At 41.3% G+C, this 21750-nt stretch overlaps 1 protein-coding gene across 1 annotated transcript in view; it reads left to right on the forward strand.

Moving 5' to 3' along the window:
* The window catches only part of MARCHF11 (membrane associated ring-CH-type finger 11), a 119309-nt gene extending 105477 nt beyond the window's left edge, over positions 1–13832 (forward strand). Inside the window, exon 4 of the mRNA XM_010343083.3 lies at positions 13174–13832. Coding sequence (XP_010341385.2) covers positions 13174–13496 — 323 coding nt within the window. The 3' untranslated portion in view covers positions 13497–13832. The remainder of the gene's footprint in view (positions 1–13173) is intronic.
* Positions 13833–21750: the final 7918 nt, after the last annotated feature.

Raw genomic sequence — 21750 nt, forward strand, 5'->3', positions numbered from 1 at the left:
AACAAAAGCTGTTTGTTAAGGCATAGCAGTAAGGAAAAGGATCCTGTGGGAGGAGCTCGGGAAGGAGACCAACCCAAATGCTCAGGGAGCCTCAGAAGGATGGCTGAATGTGGCTGATCAACTTAATACTGAAGAGAGATATTTGGTAGCTTGGAAGCATCAAGGAGAGTGAGGATGAAAAAGTGAGAAATGTTACAGTAACCCAGGCCAGTGATTGGCCTGCATTAAGACTGCTGGGAAGCTGCTAGAATTAAAAGGGATGAATCACAAGATATGGTGATCAACTGGATGGAGGTAGGGTGAATGGGTGGGGGAGAAGGAGCAAGAGGCTCTCGGGTGTTATTCACAGAGGCTGATTGGCAGATGCATCTGGCCATCAGTTGCTAAAACACTGGATCTTAGAAGAGGGGTAAGGGAGAGAATGGTCTTAGGCTCCTTTTGAACTATTTCTTTTTGCAGAGTTTCTGGGGAATCCAAGTGGATATGGCCAGTATGCAGCCAGATTTAAGGGTCTGGAACTCAAGCTAGAGGTTGATGCTGGAGATTTATGTCTGGTGATTGAAACCAGTGTCTGCAGGGAAATGCCTTGGTGAGAGGAGCAGCAGTTTGGAGAACACGATGGAGAAACAGGAAGGGGAGGGAGAGGGGCGTGGCCAGAAAAGCAGAGAGTGGGATCAGGCACATGAGGAGGAGGAGCTCCTAGGAGGTGCAGGTGGCCAGCAGTGCCAGAGTCCTGTCAAGGGTTAGGTGAAGTCAAGCCAACAGTCACTCCCTGGACTGGGCAGTGTTGGGGTAACGTGGGTGGATGCGAGACTGTAGTGAGTTGAGAATGGCTGGGATGGGCAGAAGGGGGATCAGAGGTGAGTTCACAAATCTTAGCTGACAAAGGAGACAGTTAAGTGAGGGTAGAAGCCAGAGGGAGGTGTGGAATCGAGAAAGGTTTTCGTTTGTTTGCTTTAATACTAGTATTAGGCACGGGTGAATGCTGGAAAGAAAGACCCAGAAGAAATCAGAGGAAAGAGTGAAAATCCAGAGATGGGAAGAGGTAGGTAGCTCATCGTCCTTGGGACTGAAGAGAAGAGAGCCCAGCACCCAGGAAGGGCTTTGCCTTGCACAAGAGGGACCCCGTGTTCTGAAAGGAGGCGGGCACAGCTGGAGGCATCTGTAGATTCTCCTCTGAGAGAATGAGACATTGAGAGGCTTCCTTTGAAAAGACGCCTCGTTTCTCAGTAAGTAGGTAGTGTGGCCATCTGCTTAGACAGCGGAGGCACAGTGTGGGAAAAGGCTCGGAGGAGAGCAATGAACGTGATGCTCAGCTGCTGAGAGCACTGGGGAGAGGAGGCTGAGCCCCCTGCAGAATCACTGGGCATGACTGAGCACCTCCCTGAGACCGGAGCAGGGCCACTGGATCCACAAGGTCATGTGGCTATGGCCAGGTAGGGGTGAAGAGTGAGTCAGTGCAGAGGTGAAGTGGCGAGCCTGGGTTAAGATCAGGTCTTATTCTGCAGAGTTTCTGGAAGGCAGAGCAGCAAGATCAACCTTGCCTTCCCCAATCAAGGGAGGAGAGAATAGCTCCAGGATGGGCTGAGCTTTCTTGGCTGCTAGGGAAGGAGCCAAAGCCAGAAAGAAGCTGGTGCAGTGGGAAAAGATCATGCAGTCTAGGGCCTCAGAGTCTTTAGGAGGTGGAAGAGGGTGCACTGAGATTAAGAAGGTGGGTGAGTGGGAGGCGTTGGAGGTTGTTTTCAGCAATGGGATGGGACAGCTTCAGAGCTTGGACCTGGAATGGTTTCTGGAAGAGCAAGGCCTAGGTTGGGGCGAAGGAGGAATAGCAGAGGGTAATGGGTTGCGTATGTTGGGCTGTGGCCAAGCCATCCACATGGCCCCTGAATCATGTGGGTCTCAGGTGACAGAGGAGTTCCAGGAGCCAGGGGACAAACCATTCATCACCAAAGAGGGTAGCTGAGAGGCCAGGAGGGCACATCTCCCGTGGGGCACATTCCACATGTGAGCGTGCACATGTGTGTGTTTTGTGTGGCTTTACCTTGTCACTGCATGGTTTTCCACAAGAGAGGCTGTGGGAATTCTAAACACACGAGACTCAGGAGCAACTGCACAGCCTCAGAGAGATCTGAGTGTATCCCTAGGAAATCTAAAGTGAGCTTATGTAAGAGGCCAAATCAATATGGGAATGGGACGCTTTCCTTGGAAGAGAAAGCAGAAAGTAGACTGTGCAGCAGAGAGGCCACAGTACAAGAAGAGCCACCTGTCCTCATCCCTCACTGGGGAAGGCCCAGAGGAGGCTGCTCTCTTAACCTGAAAACCAGATGAATCTTCTTCAGAATGATCCCTGCCCCTTTGGGGAGCAGTTGGATTTGTACTATTTTGCACCAAAGAACGTTCTCTCAAAGGAATGTGGACACGACCATTCTTCTAAATGATGCTTCTATGCAGAACAGTGAGGATGTGGAACCGTGGGTGCTGGCAGGCAGCGGAGACAAACTTTGGGCCATCAGGAGCCTCACAGCTGAGCATAGAAATGAAGCCCATAGATGTTTTCAGCCGCTTCCAAGTGAGGAACTTGACATCGAGTTTTTAAAGACGCATGTCCAGTGATAGATCTAAGATTGCATTTACTGTGATCTGGGCAACATTCTAAGCACTTTACCTCAATTTTTCTACTTAATCCTCACAACTACCTCAGGAGGCAAAGGTACTGTTACCATTCTCATCTCAGAGATGAGAAAACGAAGGCGCAGATGAAGTGATTTCCCCAAGATCAAACAGATGGCAAACAAGACCCAAAATAGGAACCCAGACCCTGCCGCTCCAGAGCCAGTGTGATGAATGGGAATGTTGACATGACCCACATAATTCTATTTATTTGGTAAAAAACCCTCTTTATATACTGAGCTGAATAACTTGAAGAACTTACAATCTGTTGTTTACATAAACAATAAAGTGAAGCTATTTAAATTACTTTCTCAAACACCTAAGACATGGTATTGGCAATAAATACTTTTTAAAGAATTGGTGAACTGATTTTATATCAGAAATGGAGAAAAAAATTTTCTTGAAAGCCCAAAGTATTCATTCATTTATTCTAAATTAACAGAGTCCAAAAGAGTTTAAAAAATGGAAACATTAATGGGGGAATAGAAAGCATGGACTACACCATACCGAAAGCCATTTCTCTCTTGCCACTGTTCTGAGTGAAACCATTTCTTACTAAGAATTATCTATGTAAAGAATCACATCCTAATCTTGAATTTTCTTACTAGGACACAGAATAGAACATTAAGGAAACTAGTGTCTGAGCATTTTTATATTCAGGTTAAAAAATTCATTAATATTTTCAATTATAAGCATCTTACTGGTGCCATGCAATGAAACAGAAGAGTTGTAAATTTTAATTATACTTAGATGGTAGTTTCTGTTTGGAATTTTTGCCTTCCTCCTGTAGGATTTAAGAAAAGTGAAAAATGAAGCCAACAAAAATGAAATCACCTATTACTAGTCACAAAGATGAACAGGTTTTAATTAGATGATTCAATTTAGATATTTTAAAATATTATTTTTGCTCGCCCAAAATGGAATAAGAAATATGTGTATGGTTTACCGTAAAATGATTAAAATCATTTTTTGTGAGTTTGCAGTCGACAGTTTATTCATTGGAGAAAATTAGCTGTATTTATTTTCACTTACCACTAGGAAAAGCCCACCAACTATCTTAGAAAGTTCTTAGAAAGTCTTAGAAATTCTCTTTCTAAGAACTGGTCTTAGTCCATATACTAGAGTGTGGGAAACAAATGGAAATCTACCAAAGCAATTCCCCATGCTAAATTCTTAAATTAACACAGAAGAGAGACATGGATAGCCTTTTTAAACCAAATACAGTTTCACTGAATCAGGGGTTGCAGTTATTTATCTTCATAAAGCGTGAGGGTTGCCATAATCCTCCTCCGCCCTATCCAAATGCTGCAATGTACCCTTTATGATAAAGGCCAGAGAAAAGTTTACCCATCGCAGCATTTGGTGTTACAAAAAAGAGATTTTAATTCTATCATTTCCTTCAGAGTCAGTGTAATGTCCCTTCTGGCCACTGGCTATTTCACAGGCCGAGGAGACACCAGTGATGACTGGCTTTGGCCGAGGACGACTCCCGAGGTCTGAGTTGTTGCAGAGCAAGCACGCAGGCATCCTGTGTCCACCTCTGATTCGGGGCTCAGGCACTTCCTAGGTACAGACCCCTGCGCAAGCCCCACTACAGCACTTCTCTGGGTCTCAGAGTCCTCATTCCACAAAGTGAGAGGGTTAGACTAAATTGTACCCACTGTTTTTTAATTTTGAAATTCGGTGACTGTGCTTGTCCGCCAGGCTCCTGATCTTCTTACTTCTGTGATATAGGAAGCTCCTCCTTTGCAGCAAGGTGTTTCATTTGTGCAGGGATTGAGAGATGGAATTGAAACTTCATTCAACTGCAATTTAAGTGATACCAGTCCATTCTGCCGGTTATAGGAGAACTCTGGGATATCTTTATGATATTTACTGTCTATAAAAGTATTGGGCTTGTTCCTTTATTTCTTTTATTGGAAAAAAATCTGTGTTTTTTTTTTTTCTTGAGCACCATAAGGAAGAAACTTAGATAATAATTCTCTCCTGTGAATTCTATTAATCTTTTTTTTTCAAAATTTGATAAAGAAAAAAGATAGACCATATTTTTTGTAATGTATAAACTTCACAGCTTTTGAGTATTCTTTGAATGTGCCAATAGTGGGTTTGTGCTCCAGGGTTACTAATCAGAAGATCAGGAGATACTCTCATCTGCAAGGAATTTTAAAAATCAGTTAAATGAATGATTTATTGATTGGCGTCTTAGAAAAACAAGAGGTCAGAGGAATTGGCGGCTTCCTTTATACTCTCTCTATTTTGCCTTAAATAGCATGGACAAATCCATATCTGCCTCCTAGGCTTTAGGCCTGGGCACAGCCCAGTATCTCAGTTTGTGATTGATAACGGCAAGCATTTGATGACCTGGCCAGCAAGACAGTGGGGAAGGCAGCTACAGTTTGCTAGGGCTGACCACAGATCCTTTTAAAGAATTTTAGCTCTTTTGCTCTTGCCATGTCCTCTGCCCATATTTTTCCTTCGCTCCCCACCAATCTCCTAAAGACCAAACCCCACTGGTGTAGTATGGGCCCTGATCCCTAAACTCTTTACCAGTCTAGTCATGAACTGCCTGTCTTGGTTTGTCTTTGGCATCTGCAAATATTACTTTAACCTTTCAAAGAACAGTACTCAAGATCCTTTTCTATTTTCATAAAGCAGTCACAACTAGATTAAGTCATTCCTCATGACCCCTTAGATCCCAGTGATGGCTACTCTCCTCTCTCTCTCTCTCTCTCTCTCTCTCTCTCTCTCTCTCTCTCTCTCTCTCTCTCCTCTCTCTCTCTCTCTTTTTCAGCGAAGACTGAGTTTTGACCAGGGAACTTTGACAGGTTCCCAAAGGCAAATAAGACATAGTTCTGTTGTCAGGGAGCACACAGCTGATTAGGGATTGCAGGCATAGAAGCAAATTGTTACAGTACAGGTAGTAAGGATATCAGTGCAGATATTTCCTGTGTAGAGTGGTACGCAGTAGAAGGAGGAAAAGTTTGATTTTGTTTGAGTACATCAGAGAAGAAATTATGAGAGAATCTGGACCTTGAAGCATAGTTAATACTTCATTGTGCAAATATAATAGTGGGCACTCCAGGAAATTATCCATCTTACACTTCTAGCTTAGGTTTGCTAAGAAGACAGAATTAGCAGAAGTTAGTGCAAGAGGAGAGAGGAGTCATGGTGTCTCCTAGGCTTCTGGTTTAATTGACTTGGGGGATGGTCATTTACTACAACAGAGATGGCAAGACAAGGACAAATTTAACCTGTGTCGGAACCTCTCAGAAAAGGGCATGCTTCATTCACTGCCAATTAGTAAAAGATGAGTCTCCATCTGACAATTGGGCTTTGCCATCTTGTTCTTCTAGGCAGTGGTATCATCAGCACTGGAGATCTAGCACAGAGGTACCTTTTGTGTCCAAGCTGATAGCTGCAGACTTCATGAAGTAGAGAGGAGGATGTAGACAGTGTCGGTGTCACAGGATGAACACTGGTTTTCTTGTGCATGCTTCTGCAGAAACTCTGACCTCATTTAGGATCTTCATTATTGCACTAATCATTTCTACATGTGTGCTCTTACCTACTTGGGGGTGGAGTGGGTTGGATCACCAATATTTAGAAATTTGACAGCCCCTTTGTGTCAAGGGTTTTTGTGTCATGGTAAGTTTCAGAATAATTCACTGTCCCTATTGTGTTTCTTGCACAGAGGATTTTATTTTCAGTGGTAACGATGCTTCTGTGTTTGAGCCCTTGAGCTGTGAGCTGTGATGATCAACATGCCATTTTCAACCTGGTTCTGTGAATTTTACGTGGTTCTAGGTCATTCTGGGAAGAGAAAAGCTCTATACTATTTATAGTCAACAATAGAAAAACCAACACATCTTGGTTAATTTCGCTAATGGTCTATCAATGTGATTTATCTTTTCAAAGAACCAGCTTTTTGTCATTCATCTTTTGTATTTTGTTTCGGTTTCATTTAGTTCTGCTCTGATCTTGGTTATTTCTTTTCTTCTGCGTGTGGGTTTGGTTTGTTCTTGTTTCTCTAGTTCCTTGAGGTCTGACCTTAGAGAGTCTTATTTATTCTTCTTCAGACTTTTTGATGTAGGCATTTCATGCTATGTACTTTCCTCTTAGCCTCAGTTTTGCTATGTCCCAGAGGTTCTGATAGGTTGTGTCGATATAATTGTTCCGTTCAAAGAATCCTTTAATTTCCATCTTTATTTCATTGTTGACTCAACGATTATTCAGGAGCAGGTTATTTAATCTCTGTGTATTTGCAGGGGTTTGAGTATTCCCTTTGGAATTGATTTCCAATTCCACTGTAATCTGAGACAGTACTTGATATGATTTCATTTTCTCTCTTCAATTTGTTGAGACTTGTTTTGCAGCCTGTCATGTGGTCTAGCTTAGAGAATGTTCCATGTGCCGATGAACAGAATGTATATTCTGCAGTTGGGTAGAATGATCTGGAAGTATCTATTAAGTCCATTGGTTCTAGGGTATAGTTTGTAAGTGCATTTTCTGTGGGCTGCTTTTTTTTTTTTACATTATTTCTTTTTATATGGACAACAGGGGAGGTGCATATTCACAAAATCCTCATATATAATTAAGACACTGCAGTTCCGAGATATCTGGGTTTTAGGATATCAATTTATGACAGCTTTGCTTTGTGAGCTCAGTGACTTTTGTGATGACATATCTGTATCTTACAGTCTTTATAGCTTTACCTTTTATCTTTTGCATTTTTTGAAAATATATATATTTGCATGTAGTTCTATATATTACTCTACATTATTTTACATTAAATTTTTATATATAGTTCATATACAGTTATTTGTATATAGCTTCATATATAGTTCAGTCCAACAAAAAATCATTAGTACATATGGAAGTAACCATGACTTATGTTTATTGCTTTGATGCATATTAATGAGACCTATCAATGGATTAGTGACTTTTAAAGTGATTACTTCTACACTCACATCTAAGTTTCCATAACTCTTGGATATTTAAGTTTGGGGCAGGTCGAGAAAGTGTCAAGAGGATTCATGCATTTTATTGTATTCTAGCAATGATCATCACAGCAAAGCTTGTCTTGGGCCACAGTCTCATTTGATTAATCCTCTTTGAAGCAGCCATGCTCTGGTCTTCACCAAGTAGCAGCAGAAATTAAGGAGTCAAAAGTGGCACCAGTTTTTTCAAAGGGCTCTAGACTGCTCCTCTAGCACATGGACTTAAACAGAGCCCAAAGTCCTCATTTGCTTCCTGTGCACATTGACTACTCAGAATGACATGGGTTATATCTATGTGTTATAGAGTTTGGGTACATAAATATATATGAGATGTATTGAGGCTGTAGGTGAATTGCATCACCCTCATTTAAAACATGAGTGAATTAAGTTCTGAAGGTTGTGATTTAAGTAAGCTTATACAGTGAGTTTCCATCTTTACCATCCTTGTGTATCACTGACATTATTATACCTCTACTAGTGAAGGGGAAGCAGCCACTCCCTCCCCTCCCTTCCCACCCATGGGGAGAAAGGGTTAGCAAGGCTTATTTGAAGGCAACACTGTGGGTGATGAGAGCTTTGCCTGGGAAGCCACATTGACCCTCAGCTCTCCCAGGAAATGCAGGCCTCAGATCGAAACCACAAAGGAGTGCAGAGAAAAACTCTGTGTGCTGTTCAATCAAAATGACCCTTGGGAAACCTAACTCACTCACAACTCGCAGCAGGTATTTGACCAGCAGCATATCTGGTGTCTGCTGAACGCTCTCTTTCTGACTTGCAGACCACCATCTCCCTGTTATGCCCTCACCGGGACTTTCCTTGGTGTATGTACACACACATACACACACACAGATCTGATGTCTCTTTTTTTTGTAAGGGCATTAATCCCATCATGAAGGCCCCACTCTCATGATCTCATCTAACCCTGATTACCTCCCAAAGGCCTCACTTCCAAATACCATCACACTGGGAATTAGGGCTTCAACATATGAATTCATTGGGGACACAAATGTTTAGTCCATAGTAATCTCTTTTATTTGGTTATTCTCTGATTAGAAGAGACTTCTATACTTTGGAGATTTAAGTTGGATGGGACTGCAGTACCCAAGGTTTACATTTTAGACAAATTTGTGTTCCAATCTCACCTCTGATTCTTCTGTCATCGTGATGCTGGACAGCTCTCTAGGTATGAATTTTCTCAACTGTAACATTGTTCAAAACTAGTATCTATTTGTAAAGTTGCAGTCAAGATTAAATGAAAATTGTGCAGGTAAAGCTCTTAGCACAGTATTTGGCACAGAATAGGTTCTCGACACAAATTTATCTTATGAATTATGAAAGCAACCAAACTTATCTAACAAATGCTGAGACTGGTAACACGATATGAAATTTTTTGACCAGTGGTTTGGTAATTAATGTCAGATAGAATTTGCTTGTATTTGATCATACATTTTGTTAAGTCTCTATTAATTATAACAATTCACATGTTAAAGTAAACATAGACAAATGGTGTGTGTGTCTGTGCACAAGCATGTGAGCATGTGACCATATGTACCTGATAGCCTTCCCCATCACTCCTTTGGGTAAGTAGCCTATATTCTAATACCAGAAATAATTTCTACTAACACACCACTTCAAATTTTTGAGTTTGTTTTTCTTATGTTAAAATCTGTTTATTTCAACCAAACCAGAGTTATTTGAGCCTGCTTTTTCAAGGTTATTCTCTAACAAAAATGTTTCTTTGCACTTCAGTAAGGATATGCTCCAGTTAAATGTTACTAGTAAGAAACTGACAAAAACCAAGCAGCCAGCCACACACACACATGCACGTCCTCCTCAAATCTCAAAACCTTAAATTCCCATGTATCACATGCTTTGGATATCCATGCTGTTAATAAATGTAGCAAGTATCCTAAAATATTTAGTATTTACATTTTATGGAAGTGATCATTGCTTTTCGCTTCATTTAGGCTTAGTGACTCAGATGAAAAAGTCAGTCAGTCTGTTCTCATATGACCTGAAATGTCAAGGTGACAATTCATTCGATCCTCGGTAAGAAAACATACTAATAGAGTTTTTTAAAAGCTGGATTTTCAACAGAATGAGCCAGAGTTGAATGAATCCTTACCCTGGCTTTAATGATCATAGTAGTCACACCTTCTCATAACCACTAGCACAAAAGGCATTTGCCATTAATGCCAGAGCATTTAAAGTAAAGGAAGGATAATGCACATTTCAGAGAGCAGCCTTGAGTGTGGGAATGGAATTCGTTGCATTTCAGTAAAATCTGAGTTTGCAGAGGGCAAGGAGTAATTCTGAATGCTCATGGGGAATAAAACAAAATCTAAACATCATTCATAACCTACAGCAATTAAAAAGCAGCCCACAGAACTGGAAATTCAAAAGGACTGTGTCTTCATGAAAACATCAAGTAGCTCTCTCTCTTTAAATTTGGTTCAAAATGTACTGTAAAGGCCTGTGGGTTTATTTCTGCATATTGGTTAGATTTATGTATTTAGAAAAGAGCTACCAGGAATATATTCCCAGAAAGTGACTTTAGGCTCTAGTAAATGATCTGATTTCTGCCCTTGCAAAGCAAATCAATAAAAAAATAGGATCCTGCAAAGTCAGTGGTTTCTCTGGTGAAGCTGTGTTCCTGCACCCCCATCACCGCACTTAGCCAGGATGAACCTGTCTCAGGCTGTAATTGTTTTGTGATTAGTGTGAATGTGTGTTCCCCACCACACAGATTCACTATTGATTTTTAATTAATAACAATGTCTTGTATTTATATACTTACCATCCCAGAAAAATGTGAGGGCTTTATAGTTGATGAATTCCAATTTATCTTTATACTCCCTGGCTGAATGTAAAGATTAGGTATTCCAATTTCATTTTAGGGAGGGAAAGTAGAACCTGAAATGTTAAATTATTGACCATGGATAATTCAGAAAGCTAATAATAGAACCACCAATTACAATCTAGTAGCATTGACTTTTCATTCTGGCTTTTTGCTGAAAATATCTGATCAGTTAGGTCAACTCTGATTATTCATTTGGAAAAGGGAGTTGATCAAAACAATTATTTGAAATTGTTACGATGAACAGAAGTTTACATTTTTCCTTGTACTTTGGTCATTATAAAAACTGGGCTTAAAATATGTTTGCTTGTTAGACCACATGCATTTTTTATGTAGCCCATATTAATGTGTTTGGAATACTTGTAAGTGACATGTATCAGAAATTTACCTCCTGGTAAGGGAGAAGTACAGAACTTAAGTTTTGACATTAGGTAGGTGTCACTTTTCAAGGACTGGGTATCTCTTTTTTTAAAATTAATTTATTTAATTTAAATTAATTAATTAATTAATTTAAATGAAGGCCCCAGTGTGTGATGTTCCCCTCCCTGTGTCCTTGTTTTCTCCTTGTTCAACACCCCCAAGGACTGGGTATGTCTGTCACCCACCTGGCACTGTTTTATCTGACAAAAACATGTAATCGTCTCTCCAAGAAAAACATGCTCAAAACACTTACCTCATCGTACCTATTGGAAAGTTACTACCAATCTTTCAGTCACCCATTCCTCTGGTCTTAAAAACATGGGACTCCGATTTTTCCCCCTTTTTTTCCATTAGAGTTTCTGTCAATTTTCTCTAAGAATTTTCTACATTGTTTCTCTGTCTTATCCTTACTGCTATCACTCGCCTCTTTACGTATGATGCAGTGACCTCCTTATTGCATCCAACTCCCCAAATCCACTTTAGATTAACTTTTCCAGAAAATTCTCTGTTATTTTTGAAATTCTGAATTTTCAGGCACCAAAATATACAGAATAATATGCTGAACATTAATATCCCTACCACCCAGTTTTTAAAATGCAACATTTGGGACACCCAAATGTTGAAACCACTTCCCAATTTTGGTTCTTTCCTTCCTTACTTACTACCATGAATTTAGTGGTTATTATTCTCGTTGCTGCTTTTACATGTCTACCACATATATGTGCCTTCGTTAAAATGTATATGTAGTATTTATTCATTCCAGTTGTTTCTTTCCGCAACTTTCATTTTCTCTGTTGTGACTTTGGGATTGTCATTATGATTTCAGAGGTATCCACGTTCATGCATATGACTATATTTCCCTTTATCTCATTACTCTTATCCATTGGTTTTACAAATAATTTATCCATTCTTCTGAGGATAGACATTGAAATCCCTTGCAATTTTTTTCCCTCAAATACAAGCGATTAGGTAGTAAACATATTTAAACTTGCTTTCTTGTTCATATTTGTGAGAGTTTCTCTAGGGCATATACCCAAAGGTCTAAATGCTAAAAGGTAGAGTTTGCTCATTTTAAAATGTATTATTAAAATGTGGCTGTGCCAACTGACATGCTCTGCTCACATGCTGTGCTTCATCTGCCAAAGGCTCTTCATTGATCTCTCCACCGACTTCAGTGGACTTTCAGCCTCCTCGAAGAGGAGAGCTCGTCCTCCTTTTTTTAATCTGGGAGACCTTCCCCAGGGACTACTTTTTGTGAGGGATCACAAATCCAAAAGCCTTTGGACTACACACTGAAATGCAGATGTGTGAAACGCAGGGTGTGTGGTAGATCTGGGGTGGATAGTGGAGATGGCGCATGTGCTAGTGCGTTCTGCCTGACTTATGGTTTCCAAGTTGGCTGTATTATTTTCCTAAGAGTCTCTCTCAGAAACATAGAAAGAGCCAATTCACTTTACAGCAGCAAAGACCAAGGACCCTGGAGCCAGCCTGCCTGGGTTTGAATCACTGCTCTTCACCGTGACTAGTTGCTTGTTTTTGAGCAAGTTTCTGAACATCCTGAAGGCTTGGTTTCCTTATTTGTAGAACTGGGGAAGTGCTAGGACTTACTTTATAAAGCTCTGGTGAGAACTAAATGGGATGATATTCATAAACCTCTAAAGTAACTGTTCAATTCATTTTTGTTGAAATGTTGAGGAGAGTACAAATGAAGTTTATATGGTTTTTGCTCCGCATCAGGCATTGTTTTAGGAACTGGGAAAGCAGTAACCTTAGCATCTGTCGTGGTCTTAACGTCTGTCTCTTTCTTAAATTAAATTGCCAGCTGGGTTCAAGCCCCTAACACATTGCTTGGCCACACAATAGGCACTTAAGAATATGTGTTAAATTCATAAATGAATCTAATGATTCTTCTAAGAATGATTATGCTTCTAAGGCAATATAAATGCCCACGGCAAAATCTGAACCATGATGGAGCAAGGAAATTGTATCCACAATAGCTTGACTCTCTATACATATTAGTGTATTCTTATTCTTTAAAAATGGATTATTTCTGTGTCGTATGGGTAGCAACTTGCCATTAGTCATACTATTTGAATAGACGGAATAGCATATGCTTTGCTGATGATGAATCGCATAACTATTTTTGGATCCCTTGCTTGTATACAAAATAACACTCCCAACCTTCGATCATCACCAGTCTTTTTGGTTTTTGATTTCCCCAAATTTTAGGTCTCATTGTTCATGAAGGAGCTGCAGTTTACAGAGTGTTTAAGCGCTGGCGAGCTGTGAATTTGCACTGGGATGTGTTAAATTATGACAAAGCCACAGACATCGAAGAAAGCAGCCGGGGAGAGTCTTCCACAAGCAGGACTTTGTGGTTGCCATTGACAGCTCTGCGGAACAGAAACTTCGTTCACCCAACTCAGTTAACCTCGCCAAGGTTTCAGTGTGGCTACGTGTTATTGCACCTCTTCAATCGGATGAGACCCCATGAAGACTTATCAGAAGATAACAGCTCGGGGGAGGTTGTGATGAGAGTGACTTCAGTGTGACAAAAGCATAAGAGGATGCAGTGTGGACTGCCCTGCACATTTTGGAATGTAATTGCAATGAATGGCAAGAACATAGCACTTCTGAAAACACACATCTAGGAACTTTTTTAAATTTATGCTTTTTATATGAACATTTGAATTGCAAATACATTTTTCTGAGAAAAAGAGTCCTCTTGTTCTTCATTGTCTGATTTGTCACATCTTTTATAAGTTGGTACTTGAAATCATTACACATATAATTTAACTATACTTGGTTAAAAGAACAATGGAAGTTATCCTTAAGGTCAAAACTATTTTTTCTTGCTTGTTTTAAATATATTTTTATGAAAGCTTTCACTCTGTGTGTAATTTTTCAGACCTGTTACAAATGGGTAAGCGATTAGGATGCTGCGGGCAGATTCCAAAATGCCTGTTGGTTCTGCAACATGGAGAGCTCGGAGGTGATGCTCTCATGCCTCGGGCTGGTTGGCAAACTGAAGGATGACTTTTTGCTGTGATGAGGTAACCAGTCACCAGGAATGCATGGTCTAGGACTTATGGCTTGTTATCTAATTTCTGAAACAGAGAGCTTGTAGAAAGATAAAAAGGAGTCGAATAAAAATAGTTTTACTCCGGTACATATTACATAAGCAGAGCCGTGCATACTTACAACCCCAAAGGCTCACCAAAATGTTGTGTCCTGGTACCTGCAATCATGATAATGACTAACATTTGCACAGCCTTCCGACAGACCTATCACAATTAATTTGGTTATATATTAGTGTCTTGAATTTTTTGAGCACCATCTTAATTAGATTTTCGTTTTGTAAAACCTTACATACCTTCTTAAATCATTGAAATGCTAACCCTATTACTTGGTTTAATGAGGTTTTATGAAATATGTTTGCCAGTAGTGGGAAGTCTTTTTCTTTCACTAGGCACGTATTTTTTAAATGAAAAGAGGGAACGAAAAATGAGGCTATTGACTCCCCAGGAACAGGTTGCTAACTAGTGGTACCTGAGGATTTTCTACCTTCTTATCTACCTAATGGAGGTAATTGGCACATTTTAATGAACAACCACAGAGCAGACGAGAAGGCAAGAAGGAGATTTTCCCTAGAAACGTGAATTGAACGTGCTGGTTGTTGAAAGTAATTAATGACTAGATTTTGAATCATATAAAATAAAATGCTTCACATTGTATTTTCTAAAAATGACTTTTGGGTGATTAATAATAGAATAGTTCACGTTTACATAATGGAATACTTCACAGAATACATTGTGATTCCTCCACAGCAAATTCTCCCGAAACTTGAAGTAATATTTTTCCAATCGAAAACTGTCACAAATGATAAGGATGGGACAATTTGCAGAAATGAAAAGAAGGAATCATAAAAGAAGGAAAATTCAGCCATTATTTAAAGGAAGATTTAGGCAGTGAGAATGCTAAACAGTGTTTCAAATGTTGATTGATTGCTTGTTTTAATCTGATGTTCCATGAGCACAGTCCTGGGTGAGATTTCTGAACCATTACACCAGTAAGGCAGATCATCAACAATATAAAGCTTAATAGGGAAATATTGTGGTTACTCTTGACATTATGATTTAGAGCACTGTGTTTAAAAATACGGACTAAGACACTTTAGACACAAATTAGACTATCACTGCTCCACTGCCCTTTGAATCAGTGCACACCCTTGAATTCATGTCAACTCACTCGAAAACAAAAAGGGACAGAGGATGAGAAACCTGCTGTCTGTGACGATTGTGTGGGTGCATGAGGTGGAGGCGGCTGGAGATGAGGGTATGATGGATAGGAGAGTGGATGATGGAAATGTCCATCGGAAAGAAACACGCACCTAGCCTTCCTGTTTCCCAAGACCTTGCTCTTTTAATGTATCTTTTGTCTACATCCTCTCTTCACAACTCCCACCTTCTCACACACACACCCCCACACACCCCGAATCAATGTTGGAATAAGAAATCTGGCAGAATTTCCACTCAACAAAATTTACCATCCATGAAATGATTGCATGGAAACTCCAAAGAGGCAGAGCGTGGTGGCTCATGCTTGGAATCCCAACACTTTGGGAGGCTGAGGCAGGTGGATAATTTGAGGTCAGGAGTTCAAGACCAGCCTGGCCAACATGGTGAAGCCCTGTCTCTACTAAAAATACAAAAATTAGCTGGGTGTGGTGGTGTGCACCTGTAATCCCGTCTACTCAGGAGGCCGACGCAGGAGAATCACTTGAGCCTGGGAGGCACAGGTTGCAGTAAGATGAGATTGTGCCACTACACTTCAGTCTGGGAGACAGACTGAGACTCTGTCTCAAAAAAACAAAAAAGAAAGAAACTCAAAAGAAACACTCCAAGGGTGGGGAATGCATTTAGAGAATTTAAATAATAGAGCTTTAAAATAATTAAAATGCCTAATATCATTCTATATGAGTTGAGCTATAATTCAACTTCAGACTGTCAAAAACATCTATAATACGAAAATGAGTTGGAAATATTTTAAATTATTATTTTCAAAATCTTTTTCAATATTATACGGATTTAGAAGCTGTATGCACCCTGTCTCTTTTCAATAATTTGTAGTAGAAACACAGAGCACTTTCTGTGCTGGGCACCGTTCGTGGCGGGGCATGGATAAGCCAGGTTGTCAGGGAGACTCCATGTGTGCAGAGAGGCTGCACCGCATTGCATGTGTCATCATACAGGTGAACCAAGGTGCTAATATAGAGGGGTCGTCAGTTGCCCTAGGGCAGCCGGGAAAGGTGTCCCTGACAAGCTGACAGGCCGTGGGGTCTGGAAGCATGAATGAATACTTGCCCATCAAATGACAGAACACTCTGGAACAGCTGTGGAATAAAAGGCATGTTCCAGCAATGGAGAGGCTTCATGTAGGGGACCGTGGGCCACAGGTGAAGGCATGACCCCACTATAGGTATCTGGGACTGAATCTCATAGAGAAGATGGTGTTCGAGCAGTGGGTGGTAAGATTTAGCAGGGTCATTTGTGGGGGATGGATGTTCTCTCTCCACCAGTTGCTGCAAATTCAATGAGGCAATGGAAATACTAGGGCATCAAATGGGCTATGCTGCTTTGTTTTCCTCTCTGGGATGATAGCAACGGCCATCATTCTTTTTTTTTTTTTTTTTTTTTTTTTTGAGACGGAGTTTTGCTCTTGTTACCCAGACTGGAGTGCAATGGCGCGATCTCGGCTCTCCGCAGCCTCCGCCTCCTGGGTTCAGGCAATTCTCCTGCCTCAGCCTCCTGAGTAGCTGGGATTACAGGAACACACCACCATGCCCAGCTAATTTTTTGTATTTTTAGTAGAGACGGAGTTTCACCATGTTGACCAGGATGGTCTCCATCTCTTGACCTTGTGAGCCTCGGCCTCCCAAAGTGCTGGGATTACAGGCTTGAGCCACCGCACCCAGCCCAGCAAAGGCCATCATTCTTAAGAGGAAAGCACATCGTAGCTCTGTGCAGTAGAGGACAGTTTCTCCATTACTAAATGAGCCCCAAACAATTTCCAGGGTAAATACATTTTGTCATCTGGTCGTTTTTTTTTTTTTCTTTTTTTTGAGACAGGGTCTTGCTCTATTGCCCAGGCTGGAATGGGGAGTGGGGTGACGTGATCTCGGCTCACTGCAACCTCTGCATCCTGGGTTCAAGCAGTTATCATGCCTCAGCTTCCCAGTAGCTGGGATTACAGGTGACTGCCACCACATCTGGCTAATTTTTGTATTTTTTAGTAGAGACAGGGTTTCACCACATTGGCCAGGCAGGTCTTGAACTCCTGACCTCAGGTCATCTACCTGCCTCTGCTTCTCAAAGTGTTGAGATTACAGATGAGCCATCGCACCCAGCCAATATTTTTTGTTGTTTTTTATTCTACACATCCCAGTAACTAAAAACATGCCATAATAAAGCAAGCTCTCTCTCTTGCTTTTGCTTCAGACTGGGACTGCTTCTCTTTTCTGTTTGTTCCTTTATAAGTTAGGGATGTTAGCCTGGCCTGTTATTTTTGATGATGCACAAATGTACCCTCTTCCCTGGCGTAGATATGGGAGGAGGATTTGTCATCTAGCAATGGATGTGTCACATTTATTTCTTTATTTATTCATTCATTCATTCACCATTATTTTTCTGAGACAGAGCCTTGCTCTGCCACCCAGGCTGGAGTGCAGTGTGGTGATCGCAACTCACTGCAACCTCCACCTCTTGGGTTCAAGTGATTCTTGTGCCTCGGCCTCCTGAGTAGCTGGAATTACAAGGATGAGCTCCCATGCCCAGCTCGTGTTTTGTTTGTTTGTTTTTGTATTTTTAGTACAGACAGTGTTTTGCCATGTTAGACAGTCTTGTCTCAAACTCCTGGCCTCAAGTGATGTACCCGCTAGGCCTCACAAAGTGCTGGGATTACAGGTGTGAGCCACCACGCCTGGCCTGATGTGTCACTTTTAAACAGAGGTATTGCTTTTCCTATATGTCTCTTAGTATATAGCTTAGTTTTTAACTTATACCTTTTAATAGCAGTAAATTACAAATAGCCAATATTTTAAACTTCTCTTTCCAAGTTCAACCTTTCACAAGCTAAGATGTGGCAAATTTTGTTTTAAATTATGTATGAAATAAGTATTCTATAATACATAATAAAATAATGTAATATATAATTATTTCATTATGTACATAATATGTTATTTGCATAAATGACATAATGTATACAAAATTATATGATATTCTACATATTAAGAAATAATAGGTTAAAGACCTTAAAAAGATACTTTAGGCAGCTAGCTCAGCGCCAGTTTACCAGTTCAGAAAAAAATGCTTCCATCAGGTGTTGGTGATACAGAATTGCAGCAGATGCTATAATTTATAGCAAAGCTCAGAGTTCTGGAGCCCAGTGGTACCTACAGGTTAATTCATTCCTTCATAAAGGCACCATTTTGTACCCTGTAGGTTTATGTGGTGAATTTGTTAAGGAATTTAAAGTTCTTTTGGCCAGACAAGTGGTTCACACCTATAATTCCAGCACTTTGGGAGGCCAAGGCAAGCAGATCAAGAGGTCAGAAGTTCAAGACCAGCCTGGCCAGCATGGTGAAACCCCATCTATACTAAAAATATGAAAATTAGCTGGGCGTGGTGGCAGGCGCCTGTAATCTCAGCTACTCAAGAGGCTGAGGCAGGAAAATCGCTTGAACCCAGGAGGTGGAGGTTGCAGACAGCCAAGATTGTGCCATGGCACTCTAGCCTGGGTGACAGAGCCAGGCTCCATCTTCAGAAAACAATATTTTTTTTTTATAAAAAGTTGTTTTAAGACATTTTCTCCCTAGGAGAATGAAACTAATTCACAGTTTGCTATAAAATTTTGGTATTGTGTTTTTTAATCATGTTGGTTTTGTTTATGTGTGTGTGAGACGGAGTTTCAGTCTTGTCGTCCAGGCTGGAATGCAATTACCTCCCAAGTAGCTGGGGTTACAGGAATGCACCACCACACCCAGTTAATTTTTGTAGAGATGGGTTTCACCATGTTAGCCAGGCTGGTCTCGAACTCCTGACCTCAAGTGATCCACCTGCCTAGGCCTCCCAAAGTGCTGGGATTAAGTATTTTCTATTTCTTTTCCAAAATGAGTCAGCAGTCATTCAATTTTTTTTTGCAACTTTTCATATTGTTTTCTACATGCAACATAGCTTTTAGGGGAGGAATTATCTTTTTCTGATATTACATGTAGGGGAAAAAATGTTCACTCTAATATATACAGAGGAGGGAGCTTAATGCATCAGTAATGATGAACTGGACATTTACAAATCTTGCCTATGGACCCATCAAGCAGGGATATTCATGGCAACTGCTGGACCTCAGAAGGGGCATCCGCTGTGGGCAAGAGGAACCATGACGAGAAACATCTTATTACAGTGGTGCAGTTAGCGCTTCATCACAGCTGCTCAGGGCCTTTAGGACCATGGAGATCTATGCAGAAGCTGCTGTGGCAATGAGAACAATGGGTGGAAGCTATAGGAACTCACTAGGACACTCTTCCCGTAATACTCTTGAGAATGTCAGGATTTACTAAAAAGAACTAGTGCATGGAGTAGGAGACCAGCAGAAGGGAAAAAGCACTCTTCAACTAAGTCCTTTATAATGAGGCTGCTTTTGTTAGCTGTAGCTCTCAGGATGCTTCCATCTCTATGGCCCCATCTTCATTCATTAATCTTGGCTTGGGCAAACACAGCAGCATTCTCCCTACAGTGCCATTGTTGAGGCTTGTAGTGGGGTCCAGCTTGCTCCTGCTGGGTGTGTTAATGAGCATCAGTGCCCTAGATGAGCTGCAGTGGCTTCCCGTCACAAGGAGGTGAGGAACAAGCCAGGAGCAATGGCAGCCAAGGAGAGGATGAGGAAAGGGTGGGGCACAGCGATCATGAACCCAAAAGTTACCCTGTGAGGTGAAAAGGAGGGGAGGCTGCTGGGAACACAGGATAAGAGACAGGCTGATGGTCATGTGGAGGATGGAGTCAAGTAAACTGGCATTTAGAACAGAGTGGTGTAAGTGCTGTTTTGCAGAAATGAGAACTTAAGGAAGAGCACATGGGAAGGACAAGCAGCTGAGACCAAAAGTTCAAGGAGGGTCCCCTGAAGGAGGTAACCATTTAAATTGAGAACCTGAAGAAGCAGGGCCAACTGAAGAGGCAGACAGAGTGTGCACAGAAAGCAGGCACATTTGTGGAGAAGCAGAACACTTGGCAATTTACATGTAAGAGGCTGATATAGTTTGGCCGTGTCCCCACCCAAATCTCATCTTGCATTCCCATGTGTTGTGGGAGGGACCCAACAGGAGGTAATTGAATCGTGGGGGCAGGTTTCTCTAGTGCTGTTCTCATGATAGTGAATAAGTCTCACTAGATCTGATGGTTTTTAAAAGGGGAGTTTCCCTGCACAAGCTGTCTTCTCTTGTCTGCCACCACGTAAAATGTGCCTTTCACCTTCTTCCATGACTGTAAGCCCTCCCCAGCCACATGGAACTGTAGGTCCAATAAACTTTTCTTTTGTAAATTGCCAGTCTCAGGCATGTCTTCATCAGCAGCGTAAAAATGAACTAATACAGAGTCAAAAAGAGAGAAAAAACAAGGGAGAGCTGCCTTGATGCCTCCTGGGGTCACAGGATGAGGGAGCCCTGTGCTGACCCTGGGACAGGGAGCTCAGGGCAGCAGGAGTTGGCAGAATGATCCTATGTCCTTTGGTGGCTTCGCTGAGTTCGTGTGCACAGAATACAACGTAGAGATGACCAAGGGGCAATCAGATGTGTGAGTCCAACACTCAGAAGCAAGATTGCTGGTACAGCCTTATCCGTCAGGGACATAGATGGGACCAGCACCTGTGGGAGGTGTGAGGATGGAGTTGGGGAGAAAGAGTGTGCAAAGTGTGGAGAAAGACCAAGGGCGTTAAATATTTAGGAGCCAAAAGGAAAGACTGCTTCAGAAACAAGAGTATCAAATGTCCCTGAAAAGTCAAACCAGAACTGTGAAGCCTGTGGCATTTAACAGCAAGGTGGACCTTGGTGCTCTTGAGTTTCAGTGAAATTGCAGGTAGGGGAGAAGCTACAGTCTAATTGTGAATGGCAGGGACAAGCAGGTGGTGGCTGTGTTTCTCAAAATGAGATTTCCTTTTCTTCCTCCTTTTTTATCTTTTATTCTTTGTTTCTCTCTTTTCCTTCATTTCAGCATGTGAGCTCCCTGAGCACATTTAAATGGAGTTGAAATTGTTAATAATAAAGGGGGATAAACCTTCCTGAGGAGGGCGGAGGGTGTGGGGGTGGGGTCTGGAACCCTGCACAGCATTTGAGCTGCAACTTCAACCAGAAGGGAAGGAGTAGAGCTGGAGTAGGGTGGCATGTAACTGGATAACTTTGGTTAGAAGAAAATTAGCGAACTCTGCTGGTGGCTTCCATTTTCTCTTTGAAATAGGAGACACGGTACTTCATATTCAACCTCTCTAAACCAGAACTCTTTGCTTCTCCTTGAAAACCTGTTCCCCTGTCATCTCTAAAAATCGAAATTGTATTCTTGTAGTTACGTAAGCCAGAAGACCTTGGCATCATCCCTAAATCCTTCATTCCTTTGTATCCCATCTTCAATCTACCAGTGAATTCTATTAGATCAGTCTTTAGCATTTTTCCAAATCTAATCACCAGGCTTCACCTCCCTTGCTGGTATAAGCCACCATCATGTCTCACAGAACTATCTTAATAGCTCCCTGAGGTCAGTTGTG

The sequence above is a fragment of the Saimiri boliviensis genome, chromosome 1 (assembly GCF_048565385.1).
Source record: "Saimiri boliviensis isolate mSaiBol1 chromosome 1, mSaiBol1.pri, whole genome shotgun sequence".
Taxonomy (NCBI): Eukaryota; Metazoa; Chordata; class Mammalia; order Primates; family Cebidae; genus Saimiri; species Saimiri boliviensis.